The following is a 23,106-nucleotide window of genomic DNA, read 5'->3' as shown; positions in this document are numbered from 1 at the left end:
AAAGTCGCAACACATATTAAACACATATTTCCCTTCATCTTTAAAAAGTTAGCCTATAAACATAAATGATATCACAAAACTGATTATCGATTTATCACAACTTCAAATAATATTAATTCGCTTTGACCAAACACTACGTTATCTAATAGTTGGATTCGAATACTTTAGGTTAAAAAAAAAAGTTGATTAATATGCTAAGGGGAGGATGAATAGTATTAAGACTGGGGGTAATGCCCCCAATAACTATGATTTTGTTAAGGTAAATACCTTTTGTTTTAAAGGTGAATCTAGCCCAATCCTTCTAAATGCCCTCAGCCCAATATTACAATTCCCTCATCAAAATAAGAAAAAGCTAAGAAAGGCAATGACATAAGATGCATTCATGCCCTTTTTTTATAGTATTGTGACTTTGTTCCCTTTTAATCACACATCGCTGTGGGACTCTTAAAAAAGTTAATTGATTTTCTTTTTATATTTTAGTATTTTAGGTGAACCAAAAAACAAAGTATATATATAAACTCCGTAACTGTAGTTATATATTACTCAATAACAATTCAAATTTGATTGATTGATTCAAGATAAAATTGTCACAAAAGCATATATTCGATTACATAAATTTTAGTTCATATAAATTGTTGATGTGATTAACAAATAGTTTAGTTATACATAAAAGCATATGACAGGCTAACAAGTAGTGTAAATTAATTATAACTAATATCCAAATGCATTCTTATTGATTTCAATAAAAATAGATGAGTTTTGTAAGGCCATTTTTAAATGAAAAATTCATAATCACGATAAGCCAGCTAGTTTGAATAGATTATAGCATCTTAATACATGTCTTGTTTGTCTATAAATTTAATAACACGTATTTTTCTTTCATCATGGGCATTAAAACTCAGGATTGATGGGTAAATATTTAGTAGTAAAAATGTTGTTTGATAGATGTTTGGCAAGTGTGATAGTGCGGTCGTTTCCAGCGTAAAACTTTTGCCCCCACCCTCTCAAAATCCTGTATCCGTCACTGAATATGCTTCATTTTGTATGCCTATAAATATCTTTAAAAATTAGATAATGACATACGATTAATGGTTTAGCCTTTAATAAGAAAAAAAACTGAAAAAAAAGTTATTCAATTTTTGTCGAGCTAAACACTAAACTAATGAAGTATATTTAAGATGTAGCGATTAGACGCTCTCAATGATCTCGTTGGTTTGTGTCACCGTCACAAAAGTGACACCCTCGCCAGTTTTGAGGCTTCATGTAAGCAACAAAATGAGTTTGGTTTATCAGTTTCGAGGGATTTTTCATATAAGTATGTATGTGTGTAAAATAAACTTAGGAAGAAACGCATATAAAAAAAATCAAAAGATGAGATTAGAAAAAAAAATAAGTTGATTATATTTGTTTTAATTTATAGTTTTTAGGAGGATTATGATACTATTTATTAACAGGATTTATCATTTTTCAAAAAGAAAAGATGTTTATCAGTTGGGTTTTGCTAAATGAAATCAAATAGTTATACGCTTTGCATTCAATATAAAATTAGTAGTTGCTAATAAATCGTCTCTCTTTGTTGTTTAATTAACGCGGTCTTGAAAACGTCTCATCTAAGTCAGTCCATAAAATTATCACTTTCTCAGCTATTTCCTCTCCCTTGACTTTTTCAACATCAAAATTCAACAAATATCTCCATCCCAAATCCTAAATTTTCTGTATCTATATCTTTACACAAATCATCATCATCATCATCAAATAATTTCTTAAACAAGCCAGAAGAATCATGAACGACCTATTTTCCGGCTCATTCTCTCGCTTCCGCAGCGAAGACTCATCACCACCACGTAACAACCACCAGAACATCGAGATGACCGGAGGAGGAGACTCCGGCGGCGCAAATCTCGACAAGTTTTTCGAAGACGTGGAATCAATCAAAGACGAACTCCGAGCACTCGAAACTCTCCACAACAGCCTCCAATCATCACACGAAAACAGCAAAACCTTACACAATGCTAAATCAGTCAAACAACTCAGATCTAAAATGGATAACGACGTTTCCTTATCATTAAAAAAAGCTAAATTCATCAAAGTCCGATTAGAAGCGTTAGATCGATCTAACGCCGCTAATCGCAGCTTACCTGGCTGTGGACCAGGAAGCTCATCGGATCGTACACGAACTTCCGTTGTTAACGGACTACGTAAAAAACTATCTGATTCTATGAATATGTTTAATGATTTACGGAGTAAGATGAATTCGGAGTACCGTGAGACGGTTGAGCGACGATATTTTACTGTTACCGGTGAAAAACCTGACGAATCGGTTGTGGATCGGTTAATTTCGACAGGTGAGAGTGAAAGTTTTTTACAGAAAGCGATACAGGAGCAAGGGAGAGGACAGGTGATGGATACGATTTTGGAGATACAGGAAAGGCATGATGCGGTTAAAGAAATTGAAAAGAATTTGAAAGAGTTGCATCAGGTTTTTATGGATATGGCGGTTTTAGTTGAGAGTCAAGGTCAACAGTTGGATGATATTGAGAATCAGGTTAATCGCGCTAGCTCCTTTGTTAGCCGTGGAACTACTCATTTACAAGTTGCGCGTAAGCATCAGAAAAATACGCGTAAATGGGCGTGTTTTGGGATCCTTTTGGTGTTGGTTGTTATTATGATCATTTTACTTTCCATCAGGCCGTGGGAGAGTAATAGTGGCGGGAATAGTAGTGTTCCATCTACGCCATCACCACCACCACCACCTACGGCGGCCTGACGATGGATTAGTAATCGATCGCATCGGGTTGTTGGAGCGAGTATGAGTTATTTTTCATTGTATTTTTTTATTTTTATGATTATTATTGTATCTATTTTAGTTTGTCGTGTTTTGATTGTTTTGAGTATCATACTGATAAATATTTCCGTATTCCATGGTGATGTGCGTATATTGGACAAACAAATAATTAGAAAGTACAAATGCATTATTGAATCTTAGGAAAGGTATAATGGACCAGGTCAAACATGTATTACTAGCCTTTTAAACTTTGGTAGGTTGGCTCAACTGCCTGCAATCACTATGTCAACTTGGGTCTTGTTTATTTACATGTGTCATACTAGTATTTGGAGTATCTAGAAGGCATCTCCGTGGTCAAAAGAGGTGCCATTTCAACCCATTGACATGCTAATTAGATACGAGTATATGGCCCCATAGCCCATTTAACAAGTGGGTCAAATATAGATTATTTTAGCTTCAACACGTAAAAGCATAGATCAAACATTTATTTAGATTAGATTAAGTTTGTAAGAGGGAACACTATGGTTTCGTCTCGACTGATCTTCACTTCGTCCATAGTCCAAGGATGAGTGAACACCATAGTGTTGTTCTATTCACAGGACTCGTCTTTCGTGACCCGTCCTTCCAGAGACTAGTTTTATAGTTAGTGTGTGGGGTGTTTCACGGATTAGTGATATAAATGGTGGGTCCCAGACTAATCATATATTGAGCTTGTTTTAAAGGATTTGTCCTTCATCTAATATGTTGCTGACAAAGACTAGTTCTTTTGAGGACTAATCCGACCATAATGTATTAGTGTATGCTCTAAGTATTTGAAATACTTCCACGTTTGTGGTAAGGCTCATTTTACCTAATGGCCCAACCTCTTCATAACCAGGAACAAGCATATCCAAATTTCATATAAACAATATATGAGAGATATATGATGTAGATCTTTATCTCGTTTTGATGTTCTCAAGTGATGTTTTATATTATCATCTCTAAAATAAGTAGTAATCATTACTTTTTGTTAAAAGCACGAATAAAAACAACTGAAATTCTATATAAAGAGTCTCATATGTCTTGATGGACCAACATTGTACTAGATTTTAGCCCCGTGTCCAACACTGGACATGAGATTTACAATATTATCAATGTTAGATCTTCATACATTTAAGTCATAAAAGTTTATAACTTTGAAGAAATACAGTTTTAAGTGTTATATTTTGCAACTTGTAGTATAGAAATCATAGGTTGTCACTGTTATTATTAGCCTATACATATTGATAGAATTGTTTGTCGTAGTCATTACACAAGACACATGCTATATATAATAATTTTTCCATTATAGAATATTTTGAAACCAAATGTACTCATAATGTGATATTATTATGAAAGATAAATTAGAATTAAAATATAAACATATTTGTGATCGTGTACTTGACATTCAAATATATGTATTTAATCATGATGCGTGTTATCGTGACCATAACACGTATAGTTTTATTTTCAATCACCTGTTCTATGATAATATGATAACAATTAGGATTGTTTTTATATTCTTTGATTAACAATTAGGACTCTTGTTTTGAGTGCCAACTGTAACTTTAAACATTAAAATGGAAAACTAATATACAAAAAAGGAGAAAATTATGTACCTCTTCGATTGAGAGATAGAATGAATCTTGAATGGAGTTTATATTGATTTGGACATAGGATTCAAGTAAACCCTCTATTGTAAATCGTGTTTTGTTCTATGATCGTCCCACATTCCGTGATTTCTATGGTGTTTAGGATAATGATGTTGTATATTGTTATCTGTTATTATGTTTGGGATATGTATCTAAAGTTCACATTGTATTTATATCTAATATTAAACTAAATATTAATATTTATAATTATAAATTTAATCTAAAATTTGTTAATAAGTCATTAGGTTTTGAAATATTTTTTTTAAGAAAAAATTTGATATGTTAAATTTTTTTTATTTAACTAGATGATTGTAAATATTAAAAATTTCTCTCAAGTTGATGGTTAAAAATAAATATAAATTAAATATTTAGGGCTAAAAAGTGTAAATTATTGATGGAAAACAAAAAAATGTAAATTAATGAGACTTTTTCTACAAATTAATATAAATATTAATATAATAATATATTTAGATAATGATTATTAGGTTTTTAATTTGTAGTTTATCTAAATGATGACATCATCAAAAGTTAATTTGATGAAATCAAACGATTTGATTGGTTAATAAATCATTAGTTAGATGATGAAGTAAAGTTCTTTTTGTACAAACCCAACGCATATATTGTATTTCATTTTTTGTAATACATTGTAATATTTATTTATAATTTTTTAATTGACATTTGTTGATTATCATCATCATAAAATGTCTTTTGATTTAACTCGAAATATCATAACGTACAATTTTATTATATACTTTTTATATCATATTTAAGTTTATTATTCATGTCATAAAAGAAAGATTATCTCATATTTGTGATTGCTCAATTATAGTTAAAATAATTAAAAGAAAATAAATATTAATATTACAAAAAATGAAGTAGTCTCTATGTTAACAAAGTATAAAGTGGTTTTTATAACAATATATATTATGGAATTTGAGTTTAAGTAGGAATCACATTAGAGACCACAGACTCAAAGATTTACATTCGGCAATTAGCATAAGTCGGTTATAACTTTTATTTTTTTTAACTAATTGATAGATGATGACATCATCAAAGTCTAATTTAAATGAATAGAGAGTTATAATTGGTCAATAAGCAATTAGGTCAGTTGTTTTTTAGTATATATAAAGATTATCTGTTGTATATTTTTTATTTTACAAGCAACTAAGTATTTCATAGCATTCTTTTGTTTAAATTTCATAGATTTGTGACGTGTTTTGTAAGTACAATTCTTGTCAAACAAGAAACAAGAGAAATCTCAAAGAAAAAAAAAACAAAACATGATGCAACATAACAAAATCCGAACATTATAAATGGATCCGTGACACGTTTATAATTATAAACCACGTGCTTTAATATATATTAATTACAGAACATTAGATTAATCTTATTTGAAATTACATTCATCAATAAATAATGGGAAATGATCAATCCTCATAACTTATTAGCCTAAAAATCCTCCTAATTCATACGATGGTGACTTGTGGAAAATAAGTGGGTGAAAATAAAAATAGAAATTTGTGGAATCCACAGTTATATAGTTTTAGGATAATTTTTAGGCTAATATTTAAGAGGATTAATCATTTTTCATAAATAAATTCAACAAGCTGTTAAATAGGCATCGGCAAATGACCCGAAACTCGAGACCCGGCTCACGTGAACCCAACCTGAACCAGGTTTTGGTCTTGATTTGCGGTTTCAGGTTTTGCCCCGTGTTCAAGCCTAAATTCAAATTTAGGTACAATGGAATGGAGGCATGAGAAAGGGAAATAGAATCATTTTCCTTGTTTGTTTGAAAAAGAGAATGGAAATAAAAGTATACTGTAGCTTTCTCTTTCTCTGTTTTCCTTTCCTTACAAAAAATAAAGAAACAGGGAGAATAGATAGTTTACAAAGCCTGATTCTCTTCTCCTTTTCTAGTGTGAATTCAATAAAAGGGATATATATCTAAAAAAAAAATATCACCCTCTTCATAACACAATCTATAACCCCATATCAGCATCTTCATAACACAATCTATAACCCTTGGTGAGATCTTTTCTTCATCAGTCTTATGATTGCTTTCATCCACAACTAAGGTAATTTTTTGTTTATTTTTTCTCTATTTTATTTTAATCTGAAATCTCAAACCCTAAAAAAAACCTAATTAATATATTCTTTTCAATTATTAATTTTCAATGCATATTTATATTTTTTTGTGTTCAAATTGCTATTATATGTGGTGGTTTATATAATTACTACTTGTATTAATATATATTTAATGATTTTCATATCTTCTCGCCTAATATTGAGCATTTAGATAATGTTTTTCATTACAAGTGATCTCTACGCTGGAAACTTGTTTTAGAAGTCCACTAAGTTGGTTATCCACAAGGAATGATATTTTTATTTTGAGGTGACCGTATATAGTTTTACAACTCGAGGAAATTATCATATTATTCCCTCAATTGATATATATGTTCTTGCATAAGTACTGATGTGAGTTGTTTCTGTTTGCTCTCAGCTTGATGTTTAGTAGTAGCACCCGTTAATACATATGTATATATATCTTATTAAACTTGAATAATCTCTAGATGACAAGAATGCCATTGTCTCAACGAAAAGTCCGAACTAGACACTCTGTTATACTCGCTGCATTAGGAACAACTCAAGTTATGTATTTTGTTGCTCGTTGGTTTCTTCAGTGTGCTCATGCCATGAATCACATCATAGAGTCAAGAACATTGCGTGAGAGGTACTTTGTTAGTTATAACGATAGAGATAAAAATATGAGAAAGATGGTATATCAAAGCGATACAACGAGTATCACAAATATAAGAATGAATATATACGCCTTTAGAAAGCTTTGTGGAATTCTTGAAAGTAGAGGGGGATTAAGTAATAGTAAAAACATAAAAGTGGATGAACAAGTTGCTATGTTCTTACACACACTTGCGCATAATGAAAAAAATAGGATTATTATCAATAGGTTTGAAAGGTCCGGTGAAACTATAAGTCGATATTTCCAGATTGTCTTAAATGCGGTTTGTCGACTACATAAAGAGTTTTACAGAACGCCAGTGCCAGTACCAAACGATGAATTAGATGAAAGGTGGAAATGGTTTAAGGTTAGTTAACTATAATCACGTTTTAATAACAATATTGAGTTATCTACGTACTAATATATATATAATTTATATGTGAAGGGTTGCCTAGGAGCATTAGATGGAACATATATAAAAGTTAAGGTACATGCTGCTGATAGAAAACCTTATCGAACACGAAAGGGTGAAATATGTACTAATGTACTTGGTGTTTGTATAAAAGACCTTTTGTTTACATACGTCTTGGTGGGATGGGAGGGTTCTGCAGCGGATAGTTGAGTGCTTCGAGATGCTATTAGTAGACCAAACGGTCTTAAAGTCACAGAAGGAACCTATTACCTTTGTGATGCCGGTTATATGAATGGAAATGGTTTTTTAAGTCCTTACAGCGGTCAAAGATATCATCTTAATGATTGGAATCGTCCACCTACTACAGCGAAAGAATTATATAATATGCGACACGCGTCGGCAAGAAATGTAATCGAAAGATGTTTTGGGATGATTAAGAATAGATGGAAAATTTTGCTTGATTGTCATTTCCATCCGATAGACTCTATGCCACGAATAATCATCGCTTGTTGTTTGATGCACAATTTTATTCGTACAACCATAGATGAGGACCCTGCTGATTGTGAAGTACCAAGCAATCATGTAGAACCAGCAAACACTCACGATGATGTTATTAGCACAGTCGAGACTACACATGCATGGAGTGATCACAGAGATAATCTTGCTAATGAGATGTTTAACGAGTGGAATGCAAGACGTGCTCATTTAGCTCAATAGATTTACGTCTTAGATGATAATCTTTTGTATATCTAAGCTATTCCTTGCTGGTTTATGTGTTTTAGTAGTTAATATATATGTAATGATGTATGCATTTTGGCTAAACTAGAATCTTTTGTAAATCTATACTATTCCTTGCTGGTTAATATGATCATATATGGTGCAACCTTTTTTGAAAGTAGATCGTTCATTCTTTAGATACTTGTTGTTCCCTTTTTTTGTAATGTAGTCATGGCTGAACAAACTATAGTTAAAGGTGCTGAAAGGAACAAAAGACCTTGGACAGTAGAGGAAGATGCAAAGCTGATTGATGCACTTATGGAGTTACATGTATCTGGAAAGTATTCAGGGGCTGATAATGGCTTCAAGCCGGGATATCTTAAAGCTGTACAAAGCCTGTTGGATGTATCTCTTCCTAATGCGGGATTAAAGGCAGACCCTCATATTAAGTCAAGGATGAAGACGTTGAAGTCAAATTTCAGCACTGTGCACGACATGTTAGTCGGCACCAACACAAGTGGCTTCGGTTGGAATTCCAAAACATGTTGTATTGATGCGGAAGACCAAGTCTGGGATGAATATATCAAGGTATACCTTGCTGTAACTCTCCTTCCTATAATTCCTTAGACTCAACTAGCCGACCAATGTTAGAGGTATAAGAAAACCATCATGTTATATACTGATCGAGAACATAAGTTTGTATATATAAGGTGACCATCAGGTTATATTATAACCTGATCCAAAACATTAGAGCTACTGATGCATATACGACCCAAAAACTCATTCACAACAATCCTATTTTAGTTAAATTTACTTAACGAGCTAGTTTAAAAGGTAGCATTTACAGCCACTCTCATACATATATACATATGTACGACACATCAGTAGCTCTATAAAATAGGTGAGACTTGTACAACCTACTTGGAGTTTCCTGCAGTCACTAACTACTATAACAGAATGTATATTATATGTAGCTAAGAAATTAGAAATCATGAGTCATGTATCATTTAACCTACTGATTGAAGGAACATATTTAGACACTCTTAGAATTTCCTGCAGTCACTTCTTTACCCACATTGTACCTGTACCTAATGACCCATTTGGACAGTCCTCAAGTCGACTCAAATTGGCTCAACCGATTTCATGGTATAGTAAGTCTAACATTATTATACATATTACTACCAGATTAACCTCCCTTAACGATAGCTAAATATATATCACAAGACTAGTATACTCGGCTTGTCAACTACTCTGATTATAACAGAAAGTGATCTGATGTTTATTTGAAACCCCAAACTATGATTTATAACCATTACCAGTACTGTTCCCGGTTATTCATATACGAAACTAAAACTAAGATTATTGAGAATACATTATTAATAGACCAGAGCTGATCACTCCTTCCTCTCTGTTCCCACGCAGTTGAGAGTTGATCACTCCTTCCTCTCTATTCTTTTATTTTTTTTGTCACTTATTTTATAAATAACATTATATTATTATACTAATTTCACGGGTTATTATAGTTAATAATAGAAATTTATTAATTTCTTGTAGTACCACAAAACTGCTGCTTATTTTCGAGGCAAGCCTTTACCATTCTATGAGAAACTTTGTAGCATCTTTGGCAAAGATAGAGCTACGGGATCTCGTGCTGAGGATCTTGGAGATGAAGATATTGGAGATGAGGCACAAGAGACTCCCACTGCAGTTGATTTGGAAGTTCCCATGTCTGGTGGAGATCCAAGTAGCACCGGTAGTAAGCGAAAAAGAAGCAAAAGTGACGACTTTGGTGAAACTTTTAAGGAATGTTCGAGTAACTTGACAGAAAAAATGGAACATTCTTTAGGTATGTTGGGTGACAAACTTGTTGCTAGTGCTGATCAAGCTAATCAAGATATTGCTAATGATATATTGGACGATGTTATTACCGAGATACAAAACTTACAAGGCATTACTACACATCAACGTCTTAGGGGGATGCATGTTATCCGTCGTAATGCAAGTAAAGCTCGTATATTTCTTAGGTCTTCTGAAGGAGATAGGATTACCTATATTCAGATGCTCGGGGATGGGCCTCTTGACTAGGTTAATGTGTTATGGATGCTTCTTTTGAACTAGTTTTTTTTTAACTTAACAAGGTTTATTTCTCTAGTAACTATATAATTTTTTTGGCTATATATAATGTATAGTTGTAAGTAATATAAGTAATGTAGGGATCTTCATGTTATCTAGATGTGCTTTCGTACTATATGACTATGTATTTTGTGGTTGACCAAGCATCATCAAATGGAACAATGTTGGTATTAGTTAGTTTTTTTTTTTTTTTGTGAAATAATTGTTTGGCTTCATATAACTCATTTCTTACTTGTGTTTGTTGTTTTTAATTTTCTAGAGCAGATAGTTTTTGTTGTTGGTTTATTGCTTGTTTTGTTGGTCACATTTTGGTTTATCTTGTTATATGGTATTCTGTCTTTTTTTTTTCTTTTTTTATCAAACATTTATCAAAAAGTTGAAATATTATGTCGTCGTAGCATACTATCATAGTATCATGTATAATGGATATTTTGAGATGGTAAAAGTGTTAAATTTCTACAAAATAATTTTTTTAAAAAAAAAAATTAATCCATTCACTTGACATAACAAACAAGAGAATCATTCTCTGTTATATTTCTCAGGTTCGATTCTCTGTTCACACCAAACAAGATAATGAACTACACATTTCCATATTAAATCTCATTCTCTCATTTTCTATTCTTTATTACATTTCCATTCTCTTTTATTTGTAACCCCCGAAAACAAAAAAAATATTTAATGTAAAACCCTAAAATAAAACATCTGCAGACCTTTTGATTAGGGTTTCTTCAACTCTTACACACCTGCCAATTGAAGTTAATCCATGGCAACAGTTAGAATGATAGGCACGTGCACGTCTCCTTTCTTTCCTTTTACATCCTATATTTCCGTTCATGTGTTTTTATTTATTTACTTCACTAACGGTTACTTATTTTTCTGTTTCTACTTTAAGCAGATATTGCTGTTAATTTCACAGGTTAGTTTAGTTCTTTGCCAAGTTGTAATTTTGCCACAGTTTATATTATTATACATTATATTATAGGATAGTATAAATAATATTATATTGAATTGATGATGGCAGATAGCATGTTCAAGGGTGTGTATAATGGTAAGCAATGCCATTTACCTGATATTGCAGCTGTTTTAACTAGGGCTTGGACCGCAGGCGTTGATCGAATTATCGTAAGCTTTACCATCCTGAATGCAATCTAGATTTTCATAGATTTTATATGATTAGACGTACTAAAGTGATTATCTAAGTTACATGTACGATGCTTAAATGGTTACTTTGTTTTAAAAGTGGAGTAAGAGACCGAGTTAACTAGCTACGATAGTTGGGAAATATGACATCACTTGATCCACTTTATAATGTTTACCAACTTCCTTGTAGACCAAAGGGCCTTAGCCACAACGGTATTCGAGATGACCCATCGACCAAAATGTCGTGGGTTCTACAATCCCATTGCAAAAATTTTAAAATATGTGTGGATATGTTTGCATATGTCTAGAAAAACTCTACTAGAAGTGGCAGTGAGGCCAATCGTTTGGGATGGGCAGTTTCAACTCCTTGAGTCCAAATCATGGCAGATTTTCCAAAGAAGGCCACCTGTCACACATATATACCAGAATTATGGAGGAATGGTTGTTTAGCCCAGTTTCATGGATTGTGGGGTATTGACAGCGCCTCGGGTTTGCCTGCCATGTCAACAAAGTTGGCTGGGTTGTGATCTCTCTAGTTATGGCACTATAAGAAAAGACTATTTTTTGCTGTTGTTGAATGCATATAATCTGGTTCACATTATGCATATGTATATGAACTTGTGAGATGACATCTTTGTTATAGGTCACAGGTGGATCACTTGAGGAGTCCAAGGAAGCTTTAGCTATTGCAGAAACTGATGGTTAGTCGATGTGTGTAATGATTTTCAGTATGTTCTTACCAGTTTTGTAGTATCAGATTCCATTTCATTTGTATACTGATGGTGTATTGTTTATGGTAGCAAGACTATTTTGTACGGTTGGAGTGCACCCAACACGATGCAATGTGGGTACTTCTTCTGAATGTTTGTTAATAGTATTTAAATACATCAAACATAAAGATACTTGTGGTCTTGTGGATTTCTAATCATAACTCTTTCTTATTCGATCTAGGAGTTCGATGAGAGTGGGGATCCAGAAAAGCATTTTCAGGAACTCTTGTCACTGGCTAGAGAGGGAGTTGAAAAAGGGAAGGTAATGTGATCATGAACTCATTGTTTTCCCAATCTACTATAATATAACGTATAGCATGTGTTTTTAGTAGGTAGTGGCCATTGGTGAATGTGGATTGGATTATGACAGAACTCACTTTTGTTCACCGGAGATTCAAAAGAAGTATGTGTTTCTTGTCTCATATTTGAGCTATAAATAAGGTTTATAGGTTCACATATGTATATTGTTATCTTTAGATACTTTGAAAAGCAGTTTGAATTAGCACATATCATGAAGCTTCCAATGTTTCTTCATATGCGAGCAGCTGCTGGGGATTTCTGTGACATTCTTGAGCAAAACAAGCACAGGTACGAGACATGGATCTCATTATATAGAAAATAAGAAGTCAGCACTCAATGAATGAGTATTATATAAATCATATTAACAGTTTATGGTTAAGATATTTTGAGGGACGTTCTCCTCAAAAAAATTTCACCATTGTGTATGATATGCATACTTTCAACGTACTGATTGACATTAACCCTTTTACCATTGGTGCAGTATATCGTTTTAATACAAAATTCTCTGTATAATCTAGGCAGTTGCTTTATTGAAGGTTGTGAACTTGGCTAAAAGTTCTTTTATACGTGACAGGTTCTGTGGTGGAGTTGCACACTCATTTACTGGCACACCTGAAGACCGTGACAAGCTTCTCGCATTTAGTAATCTCTTTATAGGTCAACATCTATCTGTTTCATCTCATCCACTTTTTATCAACTGAATAAATTTACATATAAATTTGATTTTCATTTGCAATAATGTACATGATCCTGATAATAATGTTTTGTTTCTCCAACAACAGGGATTAATGGTTGCTCTTTGAAAACTTCTGAAAATCTTGATGCTCTTAAAGGTATCCCAGTCGATAGAATGATGATTGAGACAGATTCTCCCTACTGTGAGATCAAAAACACGCATGCTGGGAAGAACTTTATAAAGTCCACTTGGCCTTCTAAGAAGAAAGAGAAGTATGACCAGGATTCTGTAGTCAAAGGTCGAAATGAACCTTGTTTAGTTCGGTAAGTGCATTTATTGTTAGTTCTTGTTATGTTTGATCTTCAAAAGGTCAAATAGGAAGAAAAGAATAGCTAAAAATGAAATGGATCAGACAGTCTGAAAGTTTCACAAAGTGTATTTCTATGCTTAAATCCTCCCAAATAATTAAAATTTAGATTTTTATTGAAATGCACAAGAGTTTGAGACATAATTGTTGTGGTCAAGGATATGAAGTCATCAAGGAGAAAGTCAGAAAACATATATTAGTTTGCGATATGATTCAAACAAGCCCAGGCTCAGGCTCAGGCTCAGGCTCAGGCTTAGGCTCATGGCCACCATACCCATGCATAATGCAATGTGTTGAATACTTGCGTATATTCGTTTGAACTGTTAAGGTTCTGATATATAATATATCAATCATCTCCAGGCAAGTACTTGAGGTTGTTGGCGGTTGTAAAGGCATTGATGATATAAACCAACTCAGCAAAACCCTGTACCACAACACATGCAGGTATTCTGAACATCAATTGCCTTGAAATATTGTTGAAAATGTGATTCTTTTGTATTTATCGTTGGATCCTGAAACTGATACTCATAGATTTTAATTTTTTTTTGTGTGAAACTGAATAAAAGTCTTTCACCAATATATTTAAACAGATATCTGATATCCCAATATGATGATCAATAATTATATTGAAGATCATAGTCTTGTGGCTTTATTTGATTCACTTGATAGTGGTTACTCAGGGTAACGTGGTCCATTGTGCAGGGTTTTTTTTCCTCATGACTTGGATGCTGCAGCAGATGCTATTCTTTCTGGTGTTCAGACTTCCAAGTAATAAGTTCTTTGTTGTTTGCCAAGTTTTTTGATACAAGATGTACTCTTTTTCCTTGACAAAAACCCACAAGCTGTATTATGTAGGAGTTGCAAGCTTGCAATTAAAAGATTATATGTGCAATTATGTGGGTTTCAAAATCTTGTTTTTTTTACTTATCCCATTTGACCTTTTAATCCTTTTCTTTAATTTTTTTTCCCCAATACATTTATTCACACCTGAGAAAATAAAAATCAGGCACTTATGGTTCTTGCTATAGTTACAATTGCTAATTTTTCATAATTTTGCTCCAAAAAGCACCACAAGATTATGAATTTTTATCGACCCTCTTTCTTAGTCCATTTATAACAAAAGTTGAAAGAATACCGAAGATATTAAACCATTATCGTAGAATGCTTTCCATAGCTTAAATTATTGTCATTGTTTTGTGACATCCGAATCTATTTGCTATTAACTTATTAAGTATCAAATACTACTTGATCTGTTCAAAGTTCGATACTCTTCTAGCCAAACGAGGGATAAAGGTATAACCAAGGCATATTCTAGGAATCATGAGTAACAGAGGCAAGAGTAAGAGTAATATCATCTATAAATAGATGTGGGAGTTCATCATTATGAGACACTAAAACTTCAGAGTACAATAATAAGCTGTATGTGTTGCATACTTGCATATACTCTTGTAGTTGTGTTTACAGTTAAATGGGTAGTCGACTTTATAGAAAGGATGTCATGCAGATTATCAAGAAATACAAGGTAATGACATTAAATTGTTTAAGAATATCAAAATACCTATATATAGAGGTGATTTCTAAAAACCAACTGGGTTGGATCAGTGGTTGGAGGCTTGGAGCCCTTGCCTCTGGAGACAGAGTTTATGGGTTCGATTCTCATGCCCAGCAAGGCTGGAGGTCCTTTTCTACCTTTGGTAGAACCTGGAAGCAGTCTCTTTACCTTTGGTAGGGGTAAGGCTGTCTACATCTCAACCTCCCTCATACACCGTCGAAGACGGTATTTGGGACCCAAAATATGTGGAAGACGACATTAGGAGTTACTTTACTTTTTTCTATACAGAGGTGATCTAGTTCCAGGCGTCTTGTTCATTTAGTTTTTACTGTGTTGTATAAATTAAATTAGTTGAACGCAAGCTGCAGCTTTTTGGAGATTTGTACATTGAGGAATACACATGACAAAAGAATTGTTTTTACCCCAATGTAAAAACATCTCCAATACTGCTAATTTTTAGGTCTTATATTTCTTGCCACGTAAATATATCACTCGCTCATGTAAGAGGTTATTATCAAAATATTCTTAACGGACACACTTTTGAAAGCTTTTTTAAGTAATCAACAATATAACAATATATATAATATCATGAAAATTACTAGAAAGGGGGTTATAGTGAAAAAATTGTACAAAATATAAGTCTTTGAGAATCCCGTATATATTTGTAAGCTTTCCTTTTTATTTTTGAATAAAAAATAAGTCATTAATGACTATACTTTTTATATTACTATTATTTTTTTCTAAAAAAGCTTCCATTAGAAATGCTCTAACAATAATGTTTGCATCTGTCGTGGTAATAATTGACTATTTTCCATTGAGATGTTGGTTTCTAGTTTTACGAATATCCACTTGTGATGTATATATGTTGTGTATCTAGTCGCTATTGTGGATTTGTGTCGTATAGCCTACCCAATCACCCATGCTTATGTTTTTTTGGTTATTGCTAATGGTTTAATATCACACAATTAGTTAATAACGAATCCACTTGTTCTCCACCAGTAAAGACGTATCATGTTCGAAGATTAATAAATTTTATAATGATATATTCTATATGAAATAAACTTAATTTTACTTTATCTATAGTGCCCCGCGGTTAAGGCTTTAGAAGTTTAGATTATTTTAGAAAACTTATGACATTTCTTTCAAAACTTAACTAGGTTACTAATTTAGGTGTTGACCACAAGTCACCTTAAACGTCCCATCTATCCTTCTGAGGAGGGGAGTTTGTCACATTGTGATCACTCCGCTATTGCCACATCGGTACTACTTAATATAATTGAAGATCATATATATATATATATATAGCAAGATATATAGCAAGAATTTGATGCCCTGATTGGATTGATATTCTTTTTTGTTCGTTAAATACCTTGCTAAAATATAACAAATTAAACAACAGTAAACATGCAAATACAAACTCAGGGCAAAAATTATCGACTTGGCCTCGTTTTATTGTGATTCACGTACGTTAGAGATGAGTGCTAATTTTCAGTGTGATCAATTCGATCAAGATGTGATGAACAACCACTTCACATGTTCTTATATCGTATTTAAGCACACAAACTAATACATCATATTCCCAATTCAAGATTTAAATTTTCTAATTAAAAAAACTATATATCGATATACAGTTAACATGCACAATATTGCAAGTTTGCAACATGTAGTTAGTGCCTGTCCAATTTAACTACCCATTTTGAACCTTTTCAGATTTGTATTTTCTCTCTTGCAAAGCAGGAGCACTAAACTACTTTAAAAAGTAATTAACCAGATAGGATTTGCATTAAAACAAGATTAGCTATAAGTTTATGGATTATCTAATTCTAATCCTTTCATGCATTGGGTGTATTGCCCAAAAATTTTGACTTGGAAGAATTAGAATTCATATGACGACAATAACGAATTAATGATGGCTAGCTTTTCAAAATGACTTTAGTTGTCCGTACAACGTAGTAATCGTTTGATTAACAATAGCATAAGTCACTAATCTTACTTATCCATTCTTGTAAAAAAATATTCTAAGTCACATTAACATTTTGGATAACAATGAACAAAAATGACATCCGAAATTTTGGTATAAATTCATAATTTTTTTAACCTTTGAGACAACGTTAGTGCACTCTCTTTTACGTGTGCTAAAAAGTTTAGGTGCGAGTATTACTGTATTATTAGAATAAGAGAATTGATATTCGTACTATGGATTTTGATTAAGTTACCGCATTGTACAAATGAAACAGCACACTGTACAAGTAAATAATGCATGTATATGGTAGATTTATCAAGTTAGATGGTACTAATATCATCTCCCTTAGAATAATAATACACTTGGATAAGTATAACAACTGATTTAATCATAAGTTTGATCCTTGTATTATCACTTAGTCACTATTATCAATTACATTTTGGTACATAAGATAGCCTACTAAAAGCATCCAATGAGAGAACCAAATTATATCAGTGATGAAAATGAAGGACAAAGATTACACCCTTCACTAAAAGCAAACTTGTAGATATTATATGAATGAATCATTACAATAAACAAATGAGAAATGATTAAATAATGCAAACCTCCATAAACCCCTTTGACCTCATGGATGATGTGAAGTTGTAATTTGAAAGATCTTCTCCGTCCCATTATTATAGGCTTATGTTCAACATATCCAATATTGCACTATGTGTGCTACCATAAAAGTTACTTTCATATGATTCGGATGCCAAATTCCAACTAAAAAGACAAAAATAAATAAATAGATAAATAAACACCCCATTTGGTGAATATTATTTGCACTACTTCATTTCCATTAATTAAAAGTAAAAGTTTAATATAAATAAAATAACTGAAAAGGGTAGCCGTGGTGGCTATAATTCCACTTGTATCACTACTTGGCATCCATTTTCTTCCCTAGACATGTGTCCAATATGTAGACTAGTAGTGGACGATGACGAAGTTCTACTTTTATATAATATATATATATACAAGGATTTTTACCCCGCACGATACGCGACTCTTGGATTATATTTATATATTGGAAAAAAAGTGCTAGCAATTATTTATTTGGAAACAAATTAAAAGTTGATTATTTTATTCATTATATGTTGTGATTTTATTTTATTGATATTGTAACAAAAAAGAAATATAGTATACATTAAATGGGAAAAATTCATAAAGATGACACATAGGAAATATCTTATGTGGCAAAATCTAAAGATAGTTTTAAGTTGAGTTAGATGGCTTTAGAAAGCTAGGATAACTATTGTTTTATTAGATATATAGATAGGGTAACACTCTGGTGAGAACACTTAAAAACATCATTTTGATGCATTAAAAGTCTATAAAACTAACATAGTGCTTAACTAATTATCATTATTTAAGTGTTTAATAACACATTGATCTGTCAAAATCGAAAAAATCACGTTTTTTGTTTTGTGCATCCATCTTGGATGCATATTCATCAAAATGATGCATCCAACAAAACACGTGTTTTTTTCAATTTTGACGAATCAATGTGTTGTTAAACACTTAAATAATAATAACTAGTTGTGCACTATGTCAGTTTTATGGACTTTTAATACATCAAAATATAGTTTTTAAGTGTTCTCATTTTAATTTGGTTCTCATTTGATTGTCACCCTATATATATATATATATATATATATTTTAAAGAAAGAGCTATCATTATGCTACTAGAGCTCATGTTTCAATTGTTTCTTTAATTCGTCGATCTTGTTTTTTTGCTAGGGAAGTGGATTGCAACGTTTGTTTATGTGTTCAAAACTTTTGATAGAAAAACGAGACTAATGATGATATAATACTATATAAAAGAAAATAATATATAAGACAAAGGAGTACACCAAACTATATTGGATCCTCATCATGAATCCCTCATAAAATTTTTGATGCTAGTAAAATACCTTCATATAATACCTACATAATTTAAACATCACTAAAAATCAAAACCACGTTGCGTAACTTCATATGTGGACTGAAACTGCATTAGTAACGAGTAGTGATGAGCAAAAAAAACCAAGTCCCGAGTCCAGTCCCAATACCGTCCCGATCCCGATACCGGTAAGTGGTACCGAGTCCCAAGTGGGATCGAGACTGATATTGGTTTTTGATGAAATTCGGGATTGGGACCGGGAAAATCCCACAAACTACAGGACTGTCTCAACTCGATCCCTCCTTATATGGGACAAAGGTCGATACCACATTTTCATCATTTTCGAAACTGGTGACAGAACCGGTCTCATGTCCAATCCTAATATTTACAAGTACCCTCCATCTGTTAAGTATTGATGGATCGATATTGATGATATAATATTGGAAAATAAGGTGAAAGGATATCCAAGGACGGATCTACGATGGGGGAAGCGGGGTCAGCTAACCCCACTCCAATTTTGGTACAATGTAATTTTTTAAAATTTAAATGGTATATGTTTAATTTTTTGCTCAAAATAAGAAAAACTGAATAGGAAATACATACAAATATTATCTTCCTTGTGCTTATTCTTAAGAAGTCATTGGTCATCAAAACATTTCCATTGGTATAATAAAAAATTGTTTTAATTTTTAATAACCATAATAGTTATGTAGAAAAGATATATATACAAGTTAATTACTTCATAAAAGTTATATTATTCGGGTTTCCTATATTATGATTGTACGAGTATAACTTTTCATTTAATAAGACCTTGTCCGGCAAGTGTGGTGTTTATTTATTAGAAATAACTAGTACCTTTTGAATATAAGCATTACACCCAATGTGGGGAACGAAACTATTTTAAGGGTTCATTTTCTAACCCTGAGCCAGGGTCTAATTTTTTTACATTATCGGATACGATTATTATAATTTATAAGTATGACAAACAACTTTTAAAATTGCCCAATCGTAGACAAATTTCTGACTCCGTCTCTGAATTGGATATCTTAATAAATCCTACTATAACTATATTCTTTATTCTTTATGTGATAATGAAAATATGTTACTTAATAGTGGTGAATAATTTATGTTTACTAGAGTTTTAACGATTTTTTAGATTTTAGTGTATTTTATTAAAAGAGATCCCTTCAATAATAAAAATATTTTTTTTTCTCCTTCTCAACTTTTTTTCTTCTTCTTAATTTCATAGTACTTAGTTCTGGTGTTAAATAGAAAAAAGAAAAGGAATAAAAGTTGTGATATGAATTGCCAAGGTATTCTTTACTTTTTGACATTGTTTAATTTGAAGGGACACATGTGTTTGCATATGTCATCTAATGATCTAAAATCCCATGAATTTGTTCTTTTGTAGTTTTTGTTCGACTGCTCGTTACTTAGCATGATTGTAAAAACATGCTCTCTCTGTTTTGGTCGTGAAACTTTTATCTACTACCACTTTTTCATATTTAATATTGCTGCTATTGTCACTTATTACTTTCTTATTATCAATCTATAGTCATAGATTTTTTTCTTTGAACTATTACATAAAATCTACTACATACTACACCTAATTCAATCCCAAATATGTCTATGTGGTTTGATGATTGATCTTCTTTTTAAAAGACATAAGCCTCTACCAAGCGAACTAACTTACGTTGACAACAATAATCATAGACTCAACGACAATATTGTCATGTTATACAATGTTTAGCATGAAATTGGGATGACTATAACTTAATTCTGGGAATGAGAAAACATCCAAATTGACGTCTGTTATAACCCGAACCATATTAACCCGTTTTTAAATGGATCTATTTCAACCCAGACCTATTTCAACCCCGAACATATATATTGACCCGTCCGCTGACCCGCCCATTTGTCCAGCTATACTGCTATAGCCAAGGATTATCTTAACAAATATTTGTCTTAATTAGTTTCTAAAAGTAGAACAAGTACGTGCTAGACTACTAGTAGTAAAGTTATTGGAAATATAGAAGTTTAAGACTAATGTAAGTTCTAAGTCATGTCCCCATGCTAAATTTCCATCATGGTCTTAATTGTAAATTGTATGTAATTCGTAGTTATTTAGCTAGTCCACTCCTTTGGGCTTTGGGTGTTACAAAAATAATTGCAATCAATACATATAGATGGGTCTAATAAAACAAAGATCGATTAAGCGAGAGAGCTTTTTAACGCAAACGAGAAGGTTCCTTAATGCAAACCTAGAAAAAGAAACGTACACTACAAAAGAAAGGTCCATTTATTCATATTTGGTTATGAAAAATTGAAAAAATTTATGAATTTAATCACATATAAAAGTGTACGTGTAGAAAAAAATTACATATAAAAGTGTGAATAAATTTCAAAAGTTATATTTTTTTCACAATTATAATTGTGTAAACAAAATGTTAACACTTAAAAGTGTGAACAATTGTTTAATATTTTCATATTTAAAAGTGTGAAAATTTTTTCACTCTCCATCTGCGTAGAAAATATGTGTTACAAATTAACTTTCACACTCTTAAGTGTGAATAACTGATATATTTTACACACTTTGAAAAGTAAATTATTTTTATACACTTTTAAATGTGATTAAATTAATAAATTTTTTCACACTTTCTAAAAGTATGAAAAAACAAGTGCTAAGAAATGACAAATTTGTTGTAGTGGTATATTAAACTTTCTAACATTCACGAATAATTCATATCTTTAAATAGGGGAAAAAACAACCACACTTGCCTTTTGAATTTAGCCTAACTATACATTTAGTGCCTCTTATGTCTTTCTAACCAATTGTTGGTCATGGGTTTGAAACCATTGAAAGACATATTGGGAAATCTTTACCAATGAGGTGGGACATGGGGGTTTCTTCTAGTAGCATTTAGCTGGTTTCCTCCAAAATGGTAGTCAGACTTCCACCGCCAGTCATGCCCTCGGATTGACTGTGTTGGTGACGTGATCGATCTCTACCGGACGATGAAGAGACAATGTTGCTGATTAAAAAAAAAAAAAATTCATTAGATTTTTACTACAATTCATAGATAGCAGTGTACTTTCGTAATGTTGATTAATCAAAAGGTAAAAAGTAACACCGCCCGTATTCAATTTCGTCCAGATGACAAGTATCGCCTATTTCAATCATCAAAAATTCCAACACAATATATGCCAAATAATAACTACTCTACATATATATAGAAAAAAAAAAAGTGTAAGTGGAGCATGTGTTCGTTAAACCATGTGGGAGCTTTTTGCGGATATTTGGTCCCTATGGACAGTTGAACAGTTTTGGACTGATAGATGAGGGAACAAGATAACCAAATTAAAGTCTCTCCCTTTTTGCCTTTCTTAGTAAAAGCCTTCAATCATCTTTCACTCAATAACTATTTTTATCCTTTTATTTTAGAAATAAATACTATTTTGTAACCTTTCTATAACCTTTTTCTTTACAAACTTTTATTATACACAAAACAAATTATCACATACCTTAGCCATTTGGGTGATAGCGCAAGTTGGGGGTTAGCTATTTATCTGCTCGATCTTTGCCTTTTTAAAAAAAAGTTGGAACTTGAACGACTCGTATGTTCAATGTACATCAATAATAATAGAGAAAAGAATTTTCAGGTGCGCGCTAAAAGAAAAAGAAAAAAGAAAAATTTTATGCTGACTTCACTTCTAAAAAACGAGTATACTGATTACTCAAATAAACAAATCCAATAAGAATGGATAATGATTAATACTAAGAGATGATGACTACTAAAACTAGTTTAAGATTAAATATCACTCCATTTAAATGTTTACTTGAAAGTTAACTTTAGTTGAGAGAAAAAGTAAACATCAGAACATACATGCATGTAATCATCCAAAAACATAGAAGGGTATAACAATATTTTCAATTACATGCATTTGATGTTTTGTAATGCAAAT

General features: G+C 32.1%; 3 protein-coding genes across 4 annotated transcripts; all 3 read left to right on the top strand.

Moving 5' to 3' along the window:
• Positions 1-1,605: 1,605 nt before the first annotated feature.
• LOC122605558 (syntaxin-121) lies at positions 1,606-2,917 on the top strand. Its single transcript, XM_043778519.1, has one exon. It carries the CDS (start codon positions 1,784-1,786, stop codon positions 2,765-2,767), a length of 984 nt encoding a protein of 327 aa, XP_043634454.1. The 5' UTR covers positions 1,606-1,783; the 3' UTR covers positions 2,768-2,917.
• Positions 2,918-8,555: 5,638 nt separating this feature from the next.
• Positions 8,556-10,409, top strand: LOC122595438. The gene is made up of 2 exons (XM_043767800.1): positions 8,556-8,912; positions 9,879-10,409. Exons 1-2 carry the CDS (start codon positions 8,556-8,558, stop codon positions 10,407-10,409), a joined length of 888 nt encoding a protein of 295 aa, XP_043623735.1.
• A 712-nt stretch (positions 10,410-11,121) lies between these two features.
• LOC122581486 (putative deoxyribonuclease TATDN1) lies at positions 11,122-14,654 on the top strand. 2 transcript variants are annotated; one of them, XM_043753720.1, is made up of 12 exons: positions 11,122-11,242; positions 11,353-11,373; positions 11,479-11,579; positions 12,241-12,298; positions 12,398-12,441; positions 12,549-12,629; positions 12,700-12,770; positions 12,845-12,955; positions 13,242-13,324; positions 13,450-13,666; positions 14,071-14,154; positions 14,413-14,654. In XM_043753720.1, the coding sequence occupies exons 1-12, from the start codon at positions 11,221-11,223 to the stop codon at positions 14,480-14,482; spliced, it is 963 nt and encodes a 320-aa protein (XP_043609655.1). In that variant the 5' UTR covers positions 11,122-11,220; the 3' UTR covers positions 14,483-14,654. The 2 variants fall into 2 exon arrangements, with proteins under 2 accessions (XP_043609655.1, XP_043609661.1); XM_043753726.1 differs by lacking the exons at positions 11,122-11,242; positions 11,353-11,373; positions 11,479-11,579 and having other exon boundaries at positions 12,263-12,308.
• The last annotated feature ends 8,452 nt before the right edge of the window (positions 14,655-23,106 follow it).

The sequence above is a fragment of the Erigeron canadensis genome, chromosome 1 (assembly GCF_010389155.1).
Source record: "Erigeron canadensis isolate Cc75 chromosome 1, C_canadensis_v1, whole genome shotgun sequence".
Classification (NCBI taxonomy): Eukaryota; Viridiplantae; Streptophyta; class Magnoliopsida; order Asterales; family Asteraceae; genus Erigeron; species Erigeron canadensis.
The sequence above is the reverse complement of the archived record's forward strand: the minus strand, read 5'-3'. Positions and strand labels throughout refer to the sequence as shown.